General features: G+C 44.6%; 1 protein-coding gene across 2 annotated transcripts in view; it reads left to right on the top strand.

Moving 5' to 3' along the window:
* The window catches only part of LOC126459643 (uncharacterized), a 132,375-nt gene that overhangs the window by 74,069 nt on the left and 37,622 nt on the right, over positions 1–20,684 (top strand). For both annotated transcript variants that reach the window (XM_050095874.1, XM_050095875.1), the window contains one exon: positions 10,522–10,699. In XM_050095874.1, coding sequence (XP_049951831.1) covers positions 10,522–10,699 — 178 coding nt within the window. The remainder of the gene's footprint in view (positions 1–10,521; positions 10,700–20,684) is intronic.

Genomic DNA, 20,684 nt, shown 5'->3' on the forward strand with positions numbered 1-20,684 from the left:
CTTCACGTAGTAAATATCAATTGAATACGGCGCCTTGCTAGGTCGTAGCAAATGACGTAGCTGAAGGCTATGCTAACTATCGTCTCGGCAAATGAGAGCGTATTTGTCAGTGTAGCGTCGCTAGCAACGTCGGCTGTACAACTGGGGCGAGTGCTAGTAAGTCTCTCTAGACCTGCCGTCTGGTGGCGCTCGGTCTGCAATCACTGACAGTGGCGACACGCGGGTCCGTCGTATACTAATGGACCGCGGCCGATTTAAAAGCTACCACCTAGCAAGTGTGGTGTCTGGCGGTGACACCACATAAAGCATGTCGAAATCCAGTTTTTTATCCATATCAAATGGCTAACGACGATGTCTACTTAATTTATGTACACTTTCATGCTTTCATACCTCTATTCTTCGGGAAAGGTCCTCAACTTTAGAGGCTGTGCCTTGTCAGTGCTGCCATCCTTCTCTATTTTATGCTGCTCTCTTAATTTCTTGGTCGTTTTCAGTTCTTGTTGCCTCCGATATTATTTTATGCGTACAATTCCTTGCGTTATGACGCAAAGTTTTTCCTTCGGACATATTCGTTACATTTCTTTTATGATTGACTAAAAAACAAAAGGTTTTGCGTTCCACTTCGGTATTGGCAAGATGCTCCTTTTCTGCCACATTCCTCCACTGGATTTATTAACTGTTGAGCTGGTCTCCGTTCTTTAACAGCGACCTGAAATAAAACTGGGGCAAGGGCTTCTGCGGAGGCAGGGACCGTTCTGAACTTGAGGCGCCGTCTTTATCAGCGGCGTTACGGTCACAAGATACGCATCTCTGACGCCATAAATATAAATTCACAATGTGCGGAGATACTGTATCTAAATGTAACACTTGAGGTGGGCAGTAGAGATCTGCAAATCACAGCGACTGCACAGAAATCTGGACATTTAACTGGCGGATTTTGGCGCTATCTTAAAAGATATAAGAGCTGATTCTGTCGCGACAACACCATTGTCAGAAGTTCGAATTCGATCGTCGTCTTCTCTCGCATAAGAGACTTTAAAATGTGACAGTGCAGAAGAATATTGCGTAACTAGTTTATGACCCTGTGCTGCCCGGTTACTTCGCGTCGAAGAGCCCTGTGGATTTTACCTCGCTAGTCATATCTTACTAGTATATTTCACAAGACAGTAAGTCATATACATGCCACCGAGCGAGGTGGCGCAGCGGGAGGGCACTGGACTCTTGTATTGGGAGGAGGCAGTTCAAGACCCCGTCAGACCATGTACATACAGCTTTCTCTGCCATTTCCCTAAATTACTCAAGACAAATGTCGGACTGGTTCCTTCACAGAAGGTCCAGACGACGCCCTCCGCAATCCGGGATGTGATGCGCCTCTAACGACCTCATCGTCGACGACACGTTATGCCGTAATCTTCCTGCCTTACTTCATATACATACGAATTTTGTCTGGAATTGCTCAATTTAGACAAGTGTAATGTGCTGCAAATACATAGAAAGAAAGATCCTTTATCACTTAGCTACAATATAGCAGGTCAGCAACTGGAAGCAGTTAATTCCATAAATTATCTGGGAGTAGGCGTTAGGAATGATTTAAATTGGAATGACCATATAAAATTAATCATCGGTAAAACAGATGCCAGACTGAGATTCATTGGATGAATCTTAAGGAAATTCAGTCCGAAAACAAAGGAAGTGGGTTACATTACACTTGTTCGCCCACTGCTTGAATACTGCTCAGCGGTGTGGGATCCGTATCAGATAGGGTTGATAGAAATAGAGAAGATCCAACGGAGAGCAGCGCGCTTCGCTACAGGATCATTTAGTAATCGCGAAAGCGTTACGGAGATGATAGATAAAGTCCAGTGGAGGACTCTGTAGGAGAGACGCTCAGTAGCTCGGTACGGGCTTTTGTTGAAGTTTCGAGAACATACCTTCACCGAGGAGTCAAGCAGTATATTGCTCCCTCCTACGTATATCTCGCGAAGAGACCACGAGAATAAAATCAGAGAGATTAGAGCCCACACAGAGGCATACCGACAATCTTTCTTTCCACGAATAATACGAGACTGGAATAGAAGGAAGAACCGATTGAGGTACTCAAGGTGCCCTCCGCCACACACCGTCAGGTGGCTTGCGGAGTATGGATGTAGATGTAGATGTTCCAGAGCTATCTTGGAAAACACATACACACATATACAGGGGGTGGACAAAAATATGGAAACACTGTGAGAAATGTACGCTTGAAAATAAATGCAGGTGCCAGGGAAGCCTGAAGGCTGGGCTGTCATATTTGATTACGAACGGCCCCTGCGCAAAGTCGTCAAGCCGGCCGGGGTGGCCGAGCGGTTCTAGGCACTTCAGTCCGGAACCGGGCGACCGCTACGGTCGCAAGTTGGAATCCTACTTCGGGCATTGATGTGTGTGATGTCCTTAGGTTAGTTAGGTTTAGGTAGTTCTAAGTTCTAGGGGACTGATTACCTCAGAAGTTAAGTCCCATAGTGCTCTGAGCCATTTGAACCATTATTTTGAACCAAAGTCGTCAATACGATGCATGTGTCAGTCGCGGTCAGAACAGTGTTCTGTGTGGTTGTGAGTCCGTTATATCCGAGCTACGGGTATTCGACCGCGGGAAAATTGTTGGTGCCCTTAACCAAAGGAGCCAAAGTGTTTAGTGTTTCAAGGGGCACCGTTTTGTAGATTTATAGCTCATAAAAGGAAAGCGTGAAAACATCATCCGCCAAGTCAGAACGCAGTCGAAAGTGTGTGAGTGATCGTTACAGTTGGTTATTAAACAGCACTGTGACGCAGAATAAGAGTAAGGCAGCTGAATAAACCCTGCAGATCTGAATGTCACACTCGCGCAGCCTGTCAGCACGAAACATTTAGGAAGCTCCATCAGCAGGGAATTAGAGGGTGAGCCGTGATTGCAAAACACTCAACAGTGATGCAAATGTCTGTAATAGGAAGACGTGCTGCTGAAGCCATAAAACCTGAACTTTGGAGCGATGGAAGAATGTCATTTGATCGGATGAGTCTTGTTCCACACTATTCCCAACTTATGGCCACGTTTACGCCCGTAGAGCGGAACATGCCGGCGGTTCGGTGTTTATTTGGGCAGCCACATCGTTGTATTCCATGGCCCGTATGGTTAAATGACTCTGAGCACTATGGGACTTAACTTCTGAGGTCATCAGTCCCCTAGAACTTATAACTACTTAAACCTAACTAACCTAAGGACATCGCACACATCCATGCCCGAGGCAGGATTCGAACCTGCGACCGTAGCGGTCGCGCGGTTCCAGACTGTAGCGCCTAGAACCGCTCGGCCAGTCTGGCCGGCGCCCGTATGGTTACTATGTATAGTCTCACAACTGAGAAGAATTATGTGACCGTAATCATTGATCAGGTCCATCACATGGTACAAATATTTGTTCCTCAAAGGTCATACTGTGTTGCGAGAAGACAGAGCCTCCGTTCACTCAGTGGTTTTGTGAACAGGAGGATGAATTATCGCGTTTCCCCTGACCGCCAGTCACCAGATTTCAGTATTATCGAGCCGTTGAGGTCTACTTCGGAGAGAAAGGTCACTGATCGCTATGACTCTCCATTGTCGTTTCCTAAAGTAGCCACCATTGTGCTGTAAGAATGTTATAGGATTCCCTCGAAAACCATACAGGCCTCGTGTTTGTCCATTCGCAGACGACAGGACGCTCTTTTGAACGCTAAGGGTTTCCTACAGCATACTACCCATGGTTATGTGCTGAGTTTTTGGCGTTTCTGCCTTTTTGTCTATCCCTGTAGATACCGTAACGGGAATGGTATTTGTGAAAAATGATGATATGAAGTATAAATTTAAATCTTGCGAAGTCTTTTCTGAAGGTGGTAGTCTGTAATGTAGCCCTTGTATGGAAATGAAACATGGGCGATAAACAGTACAGACAAGAAGAGAAGTGGAGGTTTTGAAATGTGGTTAAGATAAGCGGCGTAATCGGATAACTAATGTCAGGGTGCTCAATCGAACTGGGGAGAAAAGAAATTCGTGGCAAAACATGATTAAATGAGAAATCGGTTGATAGGACATATCATGACGGATCAAGGAATCGTCAGTTTGGTACTGGAAGGAGGTGTATGTGATTTTTTTTTGGGGGGGGGGGGCGGAGGGGGAAATTTGAGAGATGAGACCAAGACACTTTGCAATGAAGAACCACTACAACCACAGACATGCGACGCTATTATTCAAGTCGTTATACATTAATATCCCAGATCAGGCCCAGGATCCACGGTATCGAACAAACCAGTGTATAATGACGTCATTGTATGCTTTTTGAGGGGAATGTTAGCATGTCAACTACCCGTCCGTTTATGCCGGATTTTTCAAGCCAGAGCAGCTGTTTCACCTTCGATAAACTCCTCAGTTATCGTCACAAGGCTGACTGATCATGCTGTAGTTCTATGAAAATGGAAAAAGTCGGGAAACTGGTGGCAGTGAGACCCGCTGAGAAGGGATTCGGAGCCACTTTGATATGCGTCAAGGATTCGAGAAGCAACCTCCAAATCTCCCGCGCCTCTCGCCCCCTGCCTCTTTCCTCGTGCTCACCATTTCATGGCAGTCGGGTATAGAATGAGCTAAGGCCTAACCCGCTCCTCTGGATTAGTCCGGGTCCGTCGGCTGGCTACGCGAGTGTAATCGCTGAGTAAGCATGCTGGCGCTTCATACCAGCCTTTACGGTCGACGCCCCCCATTTCCTTTGCTTACCCGTCCGTTTTACAGCCGCCAGCGCTCCCGTTACGACGCAAACGCTGGTTTATGAGCGCGGCCCTCACTCTGCGCCATCTATCAATGCCAGCTGTATTTGGTACTTTCTGGGAGCAGGGAACTCTAGTGGGCGGTTTTCTCGTATTCGTTCGAAATATCGGCCCTGTTCCAACTAATACAGATAATATTCGTGAGAAATGATGCGGGAGTCCCTCTCGTTGTTCATTACATGATAGCAGGTCAGCAACTGGAAGCAGTTAATTCCATAAATTATCTGGGAGTAGGCATTAGGTGTGATTTAAAATGGAATGATCATATAAAGTTGATCGTCGGTAAAGCAGATGCCAGACTGAGATTCATTGGAAGAATCCTAAGGAAATGCAATCAGAAAACAAAGGAAGTAGGTTACAGTACACTTGTTCGGCCACTGCTTGAATATTGCTCACCAACTGGGATCCGTACCAGATAGGGTTGATAGAAGAGATACAGAAGATCCAACGGAGAGCGGCGCGCTTCGTTACAGGATCATTTAGTAATTGCGAAAGCGTTACAGAAATGATAGATAAACTTCAGTGGAAGACTCTGCAGGAGAGACGCTCAGTAGCTCGGTACGGGCTTTTGTTGAAGTTTCGAGAACATACCTTCACCGAGGAGTCAAGCAGTATATTGCTCCCTCCTACGTATATCTCACGAAGAGACCACGAGGATAAAATAAGAGAGATTAGAGCCCACACAGAGGCATACCGACAATCTTTCTTTCCACGAACAATACGAGACTGGAATAGAGGGGAGAACCGATAGAGGTACTCAAAGTACTCTCCGCCACACACCGTCAGGTGGATTGCCGAGTGTGGATGTAGATGGAGAATAACGCTACGGAAATTCCAGCCTTTCAGAGATGAACATTCTCTCGAAGTCCTGGTTCCACACCTTTAATCCGAATAATCGTCAGCATAAGACGTATTAATTGAACGTTCCCTAACCATCTTCACCAACCACACTATGAAACGGGGAAGGTGGGGTAAGTGGTCAGAGAGGAAGCGAGGGGGCGGAAGTGGCCACTGCCTATGTTTTGCCCTAAACAGCGTTGCTGCCTGCCCAGAAGGGATCACATCAGTTCTTGTATACACCAGTATCGTTGTCAGTGAGTTTCACAGAGGAAGCTTGTTCCGTTATTTTCAAGTAAATATTTTCAGGCAAGTCATTTATATTATTCTTGTTATCTCATTTAAACTTAGAGCAACACTTGTTTGCAATATCAGTGTGTAAACACTGTTTTCGGTGTGAAAATGTGGTTCTTTGTTGTTTCTTTCGGTTTGATAGTTTCATTTACGAACCATTAATGGCTGACATGGGATCCTATCGGGAAAAAATGGCCACGCTACTCGTTGGGAAAAGTGGCCGAGTCAGGCATTTTTTGCAAAAGTTTATTTTCAATCTCTTTACCCCTTTGAGAGTTTGTTACTTAAATGCATTACACATAATACTACAGACCGATTTCTATATCCTATTACATTCAAAACTACCACCCATCGTTGCACCCCTTTGTGACGATTTTGGATTAATAAATTAATGTTATTTAAAACTACAAAACCACCTCTGTTCTCTTATATTTCCCGTAATACAAAAATATGATTGAAAACGGTCTGATTTAGCTACTTGGTATTCTTTGAGATACTAGAGCATCATGGTGCGTAGAAAATATGTCCAGAAACCGAAGCAACAAACATGTGACCGCGTTGCGATGGAAAATGCGACTGAGTCGCTAAAGAATAATTAGATGCGTTCTTCTATAGCAGGAAAGCAATTTCAGGTATTACATGCGCTGAGAAGAAGAGCTCTAGGAAAAATAGAGATGCTGTAGGTGGTAAAAAAGATTGCGGGAAACTTATGAAGCGTGTTCAATAAAGAACAAGAACAAGAAGGTCAAGAACACCAAAGTGTTTCCACTTAAAGGAAGACGCCCAGCCAATATGGCATTACTTCAGCTGAAAGAGGATTGATGTCCACTTTCCGAGTACGTATGACTGGACTGGCCGCTTTACCCTATTAGTTTCGGAAGACTGGCGCCTACGAAATGTTCATTCTGTTCACTGTGTATTTTTGTACTTGCAAATATTTAGAGTGATACCTTATGATATGTAAATTCAGAATATGCAAACGACGACTTTCTACCGATAGCCATGGTGTGATGGAAATTCAATTTACCTTAGAGTGGCCACCTTAACCCACCATCCCTTACCCATTACTTGAATGTGACAGTGTAGAAGTAAGAGATATCAGGAAAGTTTGGTATATAGAATCAGGAAATAAAGTAAACAAGAGTAACAAACAAAATGCCTGTACTGGCCTTCAAAGTAATCACCATGAGCTGCGGTTGTAAAGCTGTTGGAAAGTGTTAGCAAAATGTTCTCGGGGAATCGCTCGAATCACCGTGGTCATGCGTTGTTGGATATCCGCATCATTACAGGAGACGATATCTGGTGCTACAAGTACGATCCGATGACCAAGCGACTGTCCTGGCAAGTGTATTGCCTCTCCCCTTCTCCCCCCCCCCCCCCGCCTCCCTCCCCCCTCCACCCGGAGTTAGAAATTCATGGCGGGTCGAGCCGTTGCTATCGAAAAAGCCTATCAACATCTTCTTAATCTTGAATTTTGTCAGGCGAATTTTTTTGGGAGGTGGGGAAGACGATGAACAGCATGCCACTGACTGTCGCTTGGTTTCCGGATGTATTGGTAACACCAGGTCTCATTTCCTGTAAAGATAGCCAACAGCCTGTGACGACGGTGCTTCGAGTGATTCCACAAGAAGCGTTTTCTGACGGTCCCCACCAGCTTCACAGCCGATGTCAGAAGTGTGTAGTAGCTAATGATGGTTACTCAGAACGCCAGTACAAGTGTATTGTTCGTAACTCTTTGTTTCCTTCATTTTCTGAGAGCATTCACTGAACTTCTCAGACGCACCTTGTGTAAGCTGTATACTAACCATCAAACGGATTTCTTACAACATTCAATCAAATATTATCAACCATTACCCATTAATTCTCATTCATCAAAATCAAACATTGATTTAAAAAGAGCTATGGAATTTTTGAATAAATGTAATCCTATCCTGTTAAGTCCGAGAAAATACCTGGAAGACTGAGAAAGAGGTGGCTGTATCCCACTCAGGACGAAAGAATAATACAAAAATCAGTTGTTCGCAGTAACATTAATTTCATAGAACTTAAGCGTTTTCTAGCAGAATGCTATGATCTACACAACTTTACGTTAGGTATCGGACGGCGTTTTTTTTAAAGGAAATTTAGTGTTAATAACTTCAGAAACTATTGTGCATAGTGATAATACAAGAAAACATTAAAGTTTGGAAGTATAATACAAATATTTCCTTGTGGTGTTTCTGGGTTATCTTATATCATGTGAATAAAATCTGTACACTTTGGAACATTTCAGTTTTATCTGACCACTGTTACAGATTCCTTTTTTTCCCTTCCTCTTCTTCACTCAGATGATGTGATCATTGTGTTCAGCTAACAGCCAAATAATTCAGCATGGTTCTTTAGGAACGTCATAGTTGCATATATGAGTAATAATTAACCATTGAAAACGGCTGGTCGATTGTGAATTTTGTAAGTAGCGTGTGCTCGACCATTGACATTGCCGCGTTGCTTTTTGATTGTGTGTATCGCAGCTTTTGCGGCCTTACCATTCCCTTACGTCAGTGCAATCTGCTGTTGTGCGATTTGTACTCGCAAGCCTCCTTGGGATGTAAGACCAGATCCCAGATGTGGTTCCGCAGGTGAACCCGGGAGTAAGCGTATCAAAGAGACCACATGTTTCAAGTGTGAAAGTAGTGCTGAAGTGAATGTTTTATGATGTTTCGTTTGTTGGTATTTTTTTCGTTCACGATCATGTATCATAATGACAGAACTTCGATGGAACTTTGCTGTGTAAATGTCTCCAGATAATATTCCAGTTTATATGACGCTGAATTTCCTCTAGATGATTTTTCTGGCTGTTCTTCGTTAGACACAGACATGTTTGTTTGGTGCGTCGTGCTGCGGATTGCGGTTCTTGTGTATGCGGCACAGAGACATGGCTGACATAGAAATAAGTGTCTAAGGAATAGAAAAGCAACTGAAATCACTCAACAGAGGAAAGTCCACTGGACCTGACGGGATACCAATTCGATTCTACACAGGGTACGCGAAAGAACTTGACTCCCTTCTAACAGCCGTGTACCGCAGGTCTCTAGAGGAACGAAAGGTTCCAAATGATTGGAAAAGAGTACAGGTAGTTCCAGTTTTCAAGAAGGGGCGTCGAGCAGATGCGCAAAGCTATAGGCCTATATCTCTGACATCGATCTGTTGTAGAATTTTAGAACATGTTTTTTGCTCGCGCATCATGTCATTTCTGGAAACCCAGAATCTACTCTGCAGGAATCGACATGGATTCCGGAAACGGCGATCGTGTGAGACCCAACTAGCTTTATTTGTTCGTGAGACCCAGAAAATATTGAATACAGGCTCCCAGGTAGGTGCCATTTTCCATGACTTCCGGAAGGCGTTCGATACAGTTCCGCACTGTCGCCTGATAAACAAAGTAAGAGCTTACGGAATATCAGACCAGCTGTGTGGCTGGATTGAAGAGTTTTTAGCAAACAGAACACAGCATGTTGTTATCAATGGAGAGACGTCTACAGACGTTAAAGTAACCTCTGGCGTGCCACAGGGGAGTGTTATGGGACCATTGCTTTTCACAATATATATAAATGACCTAGTAGATAGTGTCGGAAGTTCCATGCGGCTTTTCGCGGATGATGCTGTAGTATACACAGAAGTTGCAGCATTAGAAAATTGTAGCGAAATGCAGGAAGATCTGCAGCGGATAGGCACTTGGTGCAGGGAGTGGCAACTGACCCTTAACATAGACAAATGAAATGTATTGCGAATACATAGAAAGAAGGATCCTTTATTGTATGATTATATGATAGCGGAACAAACACTAGTAGCAGTTACTTCTGTAAAATATCTGGGAGTATGCGTGCGGAACGATTTGAAGTGGAATGATCATATAAAATTAATTGTTGGTAAGGCGGGTACCAGGTTGAGAGTCATTGGGAGAGTCCTTAGAAAATGCAGTCCATCAACAAAGGAGGTGGCTTACAAAACACTCGTTCGACCTATACTTGAGTATTGCTCATCAGTGTGGGATCCGTACCAGGTCGGGTTGACAGAGGAGATAGAGATGATCCAAAGAAGAGCGGCGCGTTTCGTCACAGGGTTATTCGGTAAGCGTGACAGCGTTACGGAGATGTTTAGCAAACTCAAGTGGCAGACTCTGCAAGAGAGGCGCTCTGCATCGCGGTGTAGCTTGCTGTACAGGTTTCGAGAGGGTGCGTTTCTGGATGAGGTATCGAATATATTGCTTCCCCCCTACTTATACCTCCCGAGGAGATCACGAATGTAAAATTAGAGAGATTCGAGCGCTCACAGGGGCTTTCCGGCAGCCGTTCTTCCCGCGAACCATACGCGACTGGAACAGGAAAGGGAGGTAATGACAGTGGCACGTAAATTGCCCTCCGCCACACACCGTTGGGTGGCTTGCGGAGTATAAATGCAGATGTAGATGTAGAGTGAAAACTTTTCACGTTAGTGCGGCTGCGCTTATCACTTGGAGCCCTCCAGAGAGCAGTGCCACACCATTTTCCTTTTATTTGTGGTGGGTGAACGACGTGTCTCGACCACGGGATGTGTCTGTTGCAGACGGAGGAGGGCTCCAGCGTGGGCTCGTCGGCGGCGACGGCGACGCTGCAGGGCCTGGCGTGCGGCACGCTGCTCTACGTCGTCTTCTTCGAGATCCTCCAGCGGGAGGCCAAGGGCATCCGCCAGTACTTCGCCACGGCGGCCGGCTTCCTCATCATGTTCGCCGTCCTCATCACAAGTGAGTGCCCCACCACGTCTGTCTCCAACTGCGCCACCAGTATTCGTACAGCAGTATCTCCACTCTCAGTCTCCTCCAACACCTTTGATTACATCAAGGAAATTTCACTTTTGTGGCTCTGAAGTCAGGCAATAACGCAACAAAGTTAGCTCTCAGAGACATATCAGTCGGCAGACTTTCCAGTGTGAAACCTGTAGCGCTGCCGGACTTGACTTACGAGCAATGTCTCTTACGCATTTTGACACACAGGGCGTATCAGGGCTCCTGTTTACAGCCATGGGAAGGAACACCACAAACGGTGGGTGGAGGTGGATAATTTACCCGTACGCCCATTTGGACCACATGCTGTCGAAGAGAATCCAGGTATCAGTACACCACATTTCGGCGTACTACGAGATACGTAGTCGAGTCAAATCGGGTGATGCTGCAGGAATTAAATTAGGAAATGAGACGCTTAAAGTAGTAAATGAGTTTTGATCTTTGGGGAGCAAAATAACTGATGACGGTCGAAGTAGAGACGATATAAAATGTAGACTGGCAAGGAAAGCGTTTGAGAAGAAGAGAAATTTGTTAACATCGAGTATAGATTTAAGTGTCAGGAAGTCGTTTCTGAAAGTATTTGTATGGAGTGTAGCCATGTATGGAAGTGAAACATGGACGATAAATAGTTTAGACAAGAAGAGAATAGAAGCTTTCGAAATATGGTGCTACAGAAGAATGCTGAAGATTAGATGGGTAGATCGCATTACTAATGAGGAGGTATTGAATAGAATTGGGGAGAAGAGAAATTTGTGGCACAACTTGACTAGAAGAAGGGATCGGTTAGTAGGGCATATTATGAGGCATCAAGGGATCACCAATTTAGTATTGGAGGGGAGCGTGGAGGGTAAAAATCGTAGAGGGAGACCAAGAGATGAGTACACTAAACAGATTCAGAAGGATGTAGGTTGCAGTAGGTACTGGGAGATGAAGAAGCTTGCACAGGATGGAGTAGCGTGGAGAGCTGCATCAAACCAGTCTCTGGACTGAAGACCACAACAACAACATGAGATACGTGTTTTAGCATCTTCTGAAGGTTCAAATGGCTCTGAGCACTATGGGACTCAACTGCTGAGGTCCCCTTTTATTTGTGGTCCTAGAATTTAGAACTAGTTAAACCTAACTAACCTAAGGACATCACAAACATCCATGCCCGAGGCAGGATTCGAACCTGCGACCGTAGCGGTCTTGCGGTTCCAGACTGCAGCGCCTTTAACCGCACGGCCACTTCGGCGGGCATCTTCTGAAGGAACTTCACCGGCAGTTCATATATACGTATTATGTTCAACGTCCGTAGCGTCGTCCAGTTGCCGATACCGCGCGAGAACTTTTACTGAAAGCTTGTTGCGCAAACTGTTTGTGTTTGAATTTGTAGGATGTGAGGCGCGCCAGTTATGCAAAACACCTTTTTTTCTCAGAACCCAAACATGTTTCAGCACCACTGTGCCATCATCAGTGGGTTTCCGTTTTATTTGTTCTTTACACTAGATGTGCATGATTTTTCCGGATCACTTGTGTATTATTTACTACAGGTAGCTTGTCATGTTTTCGTGCGGCAAGCCCTTTTATTCTGCGCATCATGGTGAGGTGCCGTGATGCACACGTAAATGTAACACGTCTTTTGTACAACACCAAGTGTAAAGAGTAAATAAAACGGGAACCCACTAAAGATAGCACAGTGGTGCTGAAACATGTTTGAGTACTTGGGAAAAACGGTGTTTTGCATAACTGGCGGACCCCACATCCTACAATTTTAACTGCAAACACGGTCAACATAAGGAGCTGGAAATCCAAATGATGAATATATGTTTGTGTTTGGTTTTCGGGTGAGAGTAAATTTGGATGAAAGAGATCGAACAACAAAATTTGTTAGACGAGAACGAATCGATAGGACATATTTTCTTGAGGGTAGTTTTGTTCTGTCGTTGCAATTACAAAAATGCGTATTGTTTATTTATTTTTTTATTTTTTTGTTTTTTGTTCCACCAGACGCGTTTCACTTTATTGAGGTAAAGCATCATCAGAGGTCTGTAATAAAAGCTTTTGGATCGAAAAACAATTAGTTAATAGTATGTTGATTTTCGGTTGTTGTCTCGCTTACATTGGAGAATCAGTGACCAAAGAAGAAAAACATTTTAAAAAAATGTTCAAATGTGTGTGAAATCTTATGGGACTTAACTACTAATGTCATCAGTCCCTAAGCTTACACACTACTTAACCTAAAGTATCATAAGGACAAACACACACACCCATGCCCGAGGGAGGACTCGAACCTCCGCCGGGACCAGCCGCACAGTCCATGACTGCAACGCCCTAGACCGCTCGGCTAATGCCGCGCGGCAGAAAAACATCAACGATGTGCTAGCAGACGGAATTTCCCGATGTAAGCGAGAAAGCAAGCGAAAATCACCGTAAGTACAAACCAATATATTGTTAACGAACTGTTTTTCGATCCCGCAACAAATCAAAATGTATATAACTCAGTTACAGACGACTGATGATGCTATTCCTCAATAAAGAGAAACGCGTCTGGTGGAAAAAAACATGCATTTTTGTCGTTGCAACGAGAGAACTAAAACACCCTCAAGAATTATAAAGCAATTACAGACAATATGGCCACACAAATGAAGAATTTAATGACAGTAGTAGATCGTCTCTTTATTCTCTTTGAAACTGGCTCTCCACACATTTGTATGTTCGCTCGTTTTTCACATAAGATAGGTAACAGCCATCTCCTCACCTTAACGTTATTTTTCTTTCGTTTCTCTTTTCATCGCTGCATTTTACATATGAAACGCCAGATTGTACGGCTCTGGATCACCCAAGATTGCAAAATTTCACTTTGAATCGAAAGTTTGATATCTCCAGAAGAGTCTTATCCTATGTTTTGGGCCTTGTAGCTCTTGTGCTGCAACGTGACATCCCTACGCATGAAGCTATTACAGTAGCACTGTGTGTGTTGTACTGGTAATTACAATTACTCAGTGAAGAGCCTTTCATCATCGTTCCATAAAAGTGCCTTTCGTCAGGAGCACGTCAAACACACACACACACACACACACACACACACACACACACACAAAAGGTTTTGTTTTGTCACCTCGCAAACATGAATCCGGATATCCTTGATGCTTTTTAGGATGTCAACAGAAGCAGAAGGCCTACACCAAGCAAATGGAACGAGGCCAGCAAGTCCCACGGTGTTAGAAAAATGGAGGCAAGACATCCACCATTTCTAAGCTAACTACTTTTTCATGTATTGTTGTCTCCGTGATAATAGGCCAATTAATCTTCCTCCCCTCCTCGAGCCCACTTTCTTTGCAGCCAAGCAAAATACAGGCAAAGAAACCACCAAGTTGCCATACTACGTAAGAATACGTCCGTGGCTATACTTTATACTGTCGTTAATATGGCATAAAAGTTCTGTTTCTGTCGTGTGGTGTTAATCAAACGAATTGTCGCCTTCGTTTCACCGACGCTCTGCCCTCCTCTATTGTCAACGTGGGCTTATTTCATTACCTGGGCATATCACTAAATTCGAACACTGTTTTCGGAGCACGAGTCACGTTGGAGGAAGAAGTAAAGATTTCATTAGATATTTAACTTTTGCTTTGTTTCGTACAACGATACGATAGCAAGTGCTTCTCTGCGTACGCATCTGTCAGCAGAGTGTCTCCGAACGCGTTGTGCTAATGTATTTCCTAAGTAAAAGATCAGAGAAGCTGCAATTGTGCATTTTCTATAGTGAAATGTTCCTCTGTCTGCCCTTTACCATCGAGAAATTACCGAAGTGCTTTTCCTGTTTGTTTTTTATGGCGTTTATTGTGTTATGTTGATAATCGGAAACTCACAGATGAATCCTCGAATATTTACTTACATTTTCAGCCGCACGCAAATCTATTGGTTCGAGGTACACTGCCTTACATGTCGAACTGATCACTGATTCTACCCCGTTGGACACGTATACATGTATCAGGCGTTAATCTGCTTCTCTGGCCTATACTAGTCAGGAAACACGGTTAAAATATTCCAATCACTTAGTTTCGACCATGCTTGGAAAGACCCTTCCAAATATTCTCAGCGGGGATGTTCTCCGCCTAACTCTCAGCTGCTTAGGATATGGCTGTACAGATTTGTGCCTTGAAATGGATCGCACCGCCAAGAATAAGCCTTGACTGCGGATTACATTAGAAATAAGAAATGAAATTGATTCATCGGTCGGGTAAACGTCCCTACTTGTAATACAATTCGTCGGCGTCCCACACGAGAACGTATACTAACAGCTACATGCACGTATCTGCCACAGATGTCCACGTATCCTGTTTTACAAGGCGGTCAAGCATGTTTTTGACTCGGGATGTTGTCCCAACAACAGCGATCAAGGCTTTCGGGTGGCTTCTCTTGGTCATAAGACAAATGCCGCAACTCTGAATCCACACCCAAATACTCTCGATTGAGAATGCCCCTTGCTCTCCTTCTAGAACACGAAGACATGCCCAGAACTTTTCGGGCGGTCCATACCTACAAGAGCAAGAAATGAAGGTTAAAAAGAAAATGAAACACCACTGCTATTTACGGGATTCATTAAGTTTACAACATGTAAAGCAAGAAATATAAAGTAAAATGTACGTCCACTTGCCGCACTTTATTTCGACTGGCCTTCACATTTAGGCGAGTGAATAATGTGCGCAGTTACGGTCATTTGCATTTTTTTCCGCCAACGCTGAAGATTTACATCAGCAGAATGCAGTAGCTTAGAGTCTCCGCTTAAGTATAGCATTTCTTGTTTACGGTACACTGAAAAGTATCATTTTTGGAGTGTTCCCAGGTTTCCTGCAAATGTATGAGTGGTTTTTGTGAGCAGAAAAATGGGGCATTTGGCTAATTCAGTACGCACCGAGTAAGGGGGGAGGCTTAAAAGATTATAAGCATCTTCTTCATAGCGTGGTGGTCCACATTTGGAATGCAATACAACGGTGACTCTGCGTGGCATGGGTTTGAGGAGTATTTGGTAGGTTCGCGGAAGTATTCGGCACCAGGTCGCGTAATTCCAGTAAATTACGGACTGGTAGACTGTGGGCGTGGAGTTGGCGTGTAGTGTTCTAGATGTGTTCCACTGGGTTCAGATCAGGCACATCTGGTAGACAGTACATCAACTTGAGTTTACTATCATGCTCCCCAAACCGCTGTAACACGGTTCTGGCATTGTGACACGGGAGATATTCTTCTGGAAGATGCCATCGGCGTCGAGGAAGACATTAGGTGCCACGGAATGCAATTAGTCTGCAGTAAAGTTCACGTAGCCAGCAGCTACCGCAGGTCCCATAGAGGCGAGGGCGAATGTTGTCGTATCATAATACTGCACCGACCGACTTGCGTCTGTGGCGCAGTGTTTGTTTCGACCAGCAGTTCGTCTCGATGACGGCGTACCTGGACGTGACAGTCGATCTGGAGATTGATCCGGCCATGCGACACGTTTCCGTTTATCCACGCTCCAGTCTCGATTATCCCGTGCCCACTGTAGCCATAATTGACTATGTCGTTCGGTCAACATTGGAGCCCGTAGGGTTCGCAGTGTTCTGAACGGTGCGATCCAGAACTTGTGCCAGCACCAGCACTGTTGAACTGTGTCGTCATATCAGTCACATATGTCCACCTATCCTGCTTTAAAGAGCGTACAAGCATCCGACATTCACTTTCTGTGATGGCGCTTGGATGTCCAATACCTTGTCGCATAGTCGTGGTTTCGCCGACCTTCAACTATGTTCAGTAGAGGCTCTCGCGAACAGGTAACCAGCTTCAACGTTTCCAAAATGCTTGTTCCCAGACGCCTAGCCGTAACGATCTATCCTTTGTCAAGGTCTGTTATGTTATTGGATTACCCGATTTTCTTGCGGCCCGTATTGTCACTAGTATGGTCACCCATTCGTCTCTGCTCCACTTATCACGTGCCCAAAACGCGACAAAGAGACATTCAGTCACGCGGAGGTCCGTGATCGTGTTTTGGCTGATCAGTGGAAGTCTTGCTGAGTTTGCCAGATGATTATAGTGTCGCTCGTGATACGTTATTTACTTACGGTTCTACGTCCCGTCCATATAAAGTACCTAGCAAGAAATTAGTTTTAGTCTTCACAGAGAAGCAATTCCAACATTGGCATTATGGAATTTGCGGATAGGACTTAAATCATGCATCAAGATGGACTGGCATCCTTGTCAACAGAACTAATCTGGCATTTTCTGTAAGCGATTTAAGCGTTTCGCAATAAACCCGAATTAGGACGACCGAATGTGAGTATAACCAACGGCCTTGCCGGAGTGGTAACGCTGGTTCCCGTCAGATCACCGAAGTTAAGCACTGTCGGGCTGGGCTAGCACTTGGATGGGTGACCATCCGGTCTGCCGTGCGCTGTTGGCACGCAGGGTGCACTAAGACCTTGTGTGGCGAACTGAGGCGCTACTTGATTGAGAAATAGCGGCTCCGGTCTCGTAAACTGACATACGACCGGGAAAGCGGTGTTCTAACCAAATGCCCCTCCATATCCGCTTCCAATGATGCCTGTGGGCTGAGGATAACACTGCGGCGGGTCCATGCCGTTGGGCCTTCGTGGCCTGTTCAGGCGGAGTTTAGTTTTAGTTTTAGAATGTGAGTCCAGCATCTTACTCACTGAGGTACCTCCTTTGATTCGGGTGTTTGAGCAGCACAAGTTTCAATTATTAACACCTATAGTCCAGAACATTCTGTAGTCCAAAATGTACCAATGATTTTGATTCTCCGACCTTGTATAATCCTGTACCAAGGATTTTGATTCTCTGGCCCGTATAATCCATAGGATTATTATTAAGTCGCAGGCTTTTCCGTGAATTCTTTGAGTTACTCATCTGCGATAATGGGAGGATAATTTTCCCCGGGTGCCTACAGAAGACGTGGGCACCGAACCGTATTGGTCAGTCAGTTATTCTCTAGCTGCCAGTTTTCCCTGTATAGTTCATAGTATTTGCCTTCATAAAACCTATTACACCCAGTAATATTGCATAGCAAATAAGTGAGTGGAAACGCGCACTTCCTCTTGCGTTCCTATTTTCTTTAGTCGTGCTCATGCTGCCGCTTCTTTCATTCAAGGCCAGACACGACGTGCAGTGTGATGTATGGTCGGTTATGGATAGAGACGACCTGCACACTGTACGCTGCTCGGACGGTTCTCGCAATTTCTTCGAACACCTATTGTCATTCAAGCTTGCAGCGATCTTGACCTTGCATGTAGCATAAATCACATCGTTCCACCCACGAGCCGATGTCAGATACGTCGTAACCTTTCGTACTAGAATTTCTAAGAATTGACGTTTTGAAATCGTAGCTTCTCAGATATCATTTTTCTTCTATTTTCAGCAGTGGAATATACAACCGACTTATATTCGAGGCGCTAACGTAGTATTTCGGAGAACGTCGCTCCGAAGTGCGCAGCATCCACAGAGATTTAAGTTTTCCTCATTTCTCCTGAAAGTCCTAATAGAAAGAAGAAATGCTTCCTTGTGTGGGTGTACGCGTTAAATCCTCTTCCACATATTTGTCAAATGTGAGAAGTATCGCATCTGCTTTCCCTTCAACGTTGGCAGACCCTAAGACCTTAAATAAACGACTCCTTTGAAATACTTCTTGATATGTTACTATCAGATGGGCACTATGCTGGAGTAAATGTCACGAATTTTGAATTTTAAATGCGAAGTAAAATACATGCTAGTGCAGATGTTTAATTTATTCATAACGGAGCCTGGAGATAACTGAGCTTTTATGTTAAAATCTATGATTCTAGAAAATGTACAATCGGAGAATAAAATGACCTGACACACGGAAACGAGTTACAAATGGTGTAATCAGTGCGGTACGATAGTGTTTACGTGGGGGATTTCATTGCGCTGTTCACGTAGAATGAGCTAAATATTACGAAATGTAAATGGATACCTGACTGTAATTATAAATAGAGTCGAAATTGTGGTTTAAGTTAAATTATAATAACTGCATCTGTAAGACAACTGCAGTCCAGAAGTATCTGCAGACGAGAGTTAAAACCTTCAACGCGTCGTACAGTATTAATCAAGTCATTCGTGACTGCTTACGGACTCAGTTAGTTGTATGCTTTGGCTTTGCACAGTTATACATTCACGGTAGGCTAATTCATCTAATATCTGCTTTCAAGTGTATGCTCTATATGGAAAATACTAAACCACTCTTAGTGACTATGGTGGTTCACTGCCGTGTGTCGGATTGGCTGGCAGCGACATCACCGACACATACGTGAAAGTTAAATGCAGATGGCGTATCTAACGCGATTACTGCCGTATTTAGAGTTTTAGCAATTGTAGATATCGTAGGACAACATGCTTCATATTTTCTGCAGACTTTAATGACTTCCTGTCAGAGCTCAAAACTGGATCCGACTTGATGGATAGGCCATAGAAATTGTTCTGGGCCGGTTGTTTGGAACTGTCTTATCACTTGTCCCGATGTCTTGCTGGCACGGTATACTGTCGGTTTTCCGTGCTCATAAATAGAAAGTCATGGAATTTCAATGTGCTGTCATATTCGGAAGAAGCAGAACACAACAGTGAAACAGTGTAACTCATCGTACACTACCAGGGGTGATGGTCGCCTTTCGTTATGGCATGGATTACGTGCGCGTCGCCCGCATCTCGTGGTCGTGCGGTAGCGTTCTCGCTTCCCACGCCCGGGTTCCCGGGTTCGATTCCCGGCGGGGTCAGGGATTTTCTCTGCCTCGTGATGGCTGGGTGTTGTGTGCTGTCCTTAGGTTAGTTAGGTTTAAGTAGTTCTAAGTTCTAGGGGACTAATGACCATAGATGTTAAGTCCCATAGTGCTCAGAGCCATTTGAACGTGCGCGTCGTCCACTTCTCCGCCTAGCTTTGACGAATGTGCGGAAACATTCTAGATGGTTATGGTGTATGGAACTACATCACTGGGGTCGAGAATAGCATCAGTCAGTGTTTTAAAAGAATCCAAGTTCTGTTTGTTTGAAAATGATGCCCGCATTTTGTTTCGCCGCAGACAGGGGGAGCGGCATCACAGTGACTGCATTCGCACTAGACGTACCGCGTCGACTCAAGGCCTCATTATCTGAGGTGCTATTTGGTGCAATCACAAATCACAGTTGGTGTGTTTCCAGGGCACTGTGACCAATGTGATCCAGCGACCCGTAGCCATACCCTTTCTGCACAGCACACCAGACGCCATTTTTCAGCAAGACAATGCACGACCACATGTTGCTGCACGAACACGTGCCTCCTTGGTGTCACAGGATGTCAGCCTTTTGCCGTAACCCGCCAGGTCACCAGATTTGTCACCAATCGAAAATGTGTGGAATATGGGGAAACGATGGCTGCAGCGCTCTGATTCAATGCCAACCGCCACAGATGAACTTTGGAACCAGGTGAATGCAGAATGGACGGCTATACGACACAGTACGCTATTCCCTCCTTGTACGCGTCGATGCCATCACGCATGGAACAAGTTCAGGCCCATGGTGGGCCCTGTGCCTAATAGGCAACAGGACGCATGCTGAACCAAGCTGACTAAAATGCTAATCATTGCCGCAGACCATATTAATGTACAAGTCCTGTGAATATGAACGTCCTATCTCTAGTCATTCAAGATCTGTTTTTTTCTTCTTTTTTTGTGAAGCTAGTGTATTTGCGTCATCTTTACACAAGGTAAACAAGAAAGAGTACGAGGAAGCCATTAGCTTGAGTATGCTAACAGCTACGTTAAACAACAATAGGGAAGTGATCTACAGTGGTTTTCTTGAAGGAACCATCTCGCCATTCTGAAGAAATATAGCGAAACCATCACATTTCCTCCTCTTGCCTTATAAATTCTGACGACGATTCTCGTTTCATCAGAAGAATTCTATACGGAAGAGCGACACAGCTACTTCG

The sequence above is a fragment of the Schistocerca serialis genome, chromosome 1 (genome assembly GCF_023864345.2).
Source record: "Schistocerca serialis cubense isolate TAMUIC-IGC-003099 chromosome 1, iqSchSeri2.2, whole genome shotgun sequence".
Classification (NCBI taxonomy): Eukaryota; Metazoa; Arthropoda; class Insecta; order Orthoptera; family Acrididae; genus Schistocerca; species Schistocerca serialis.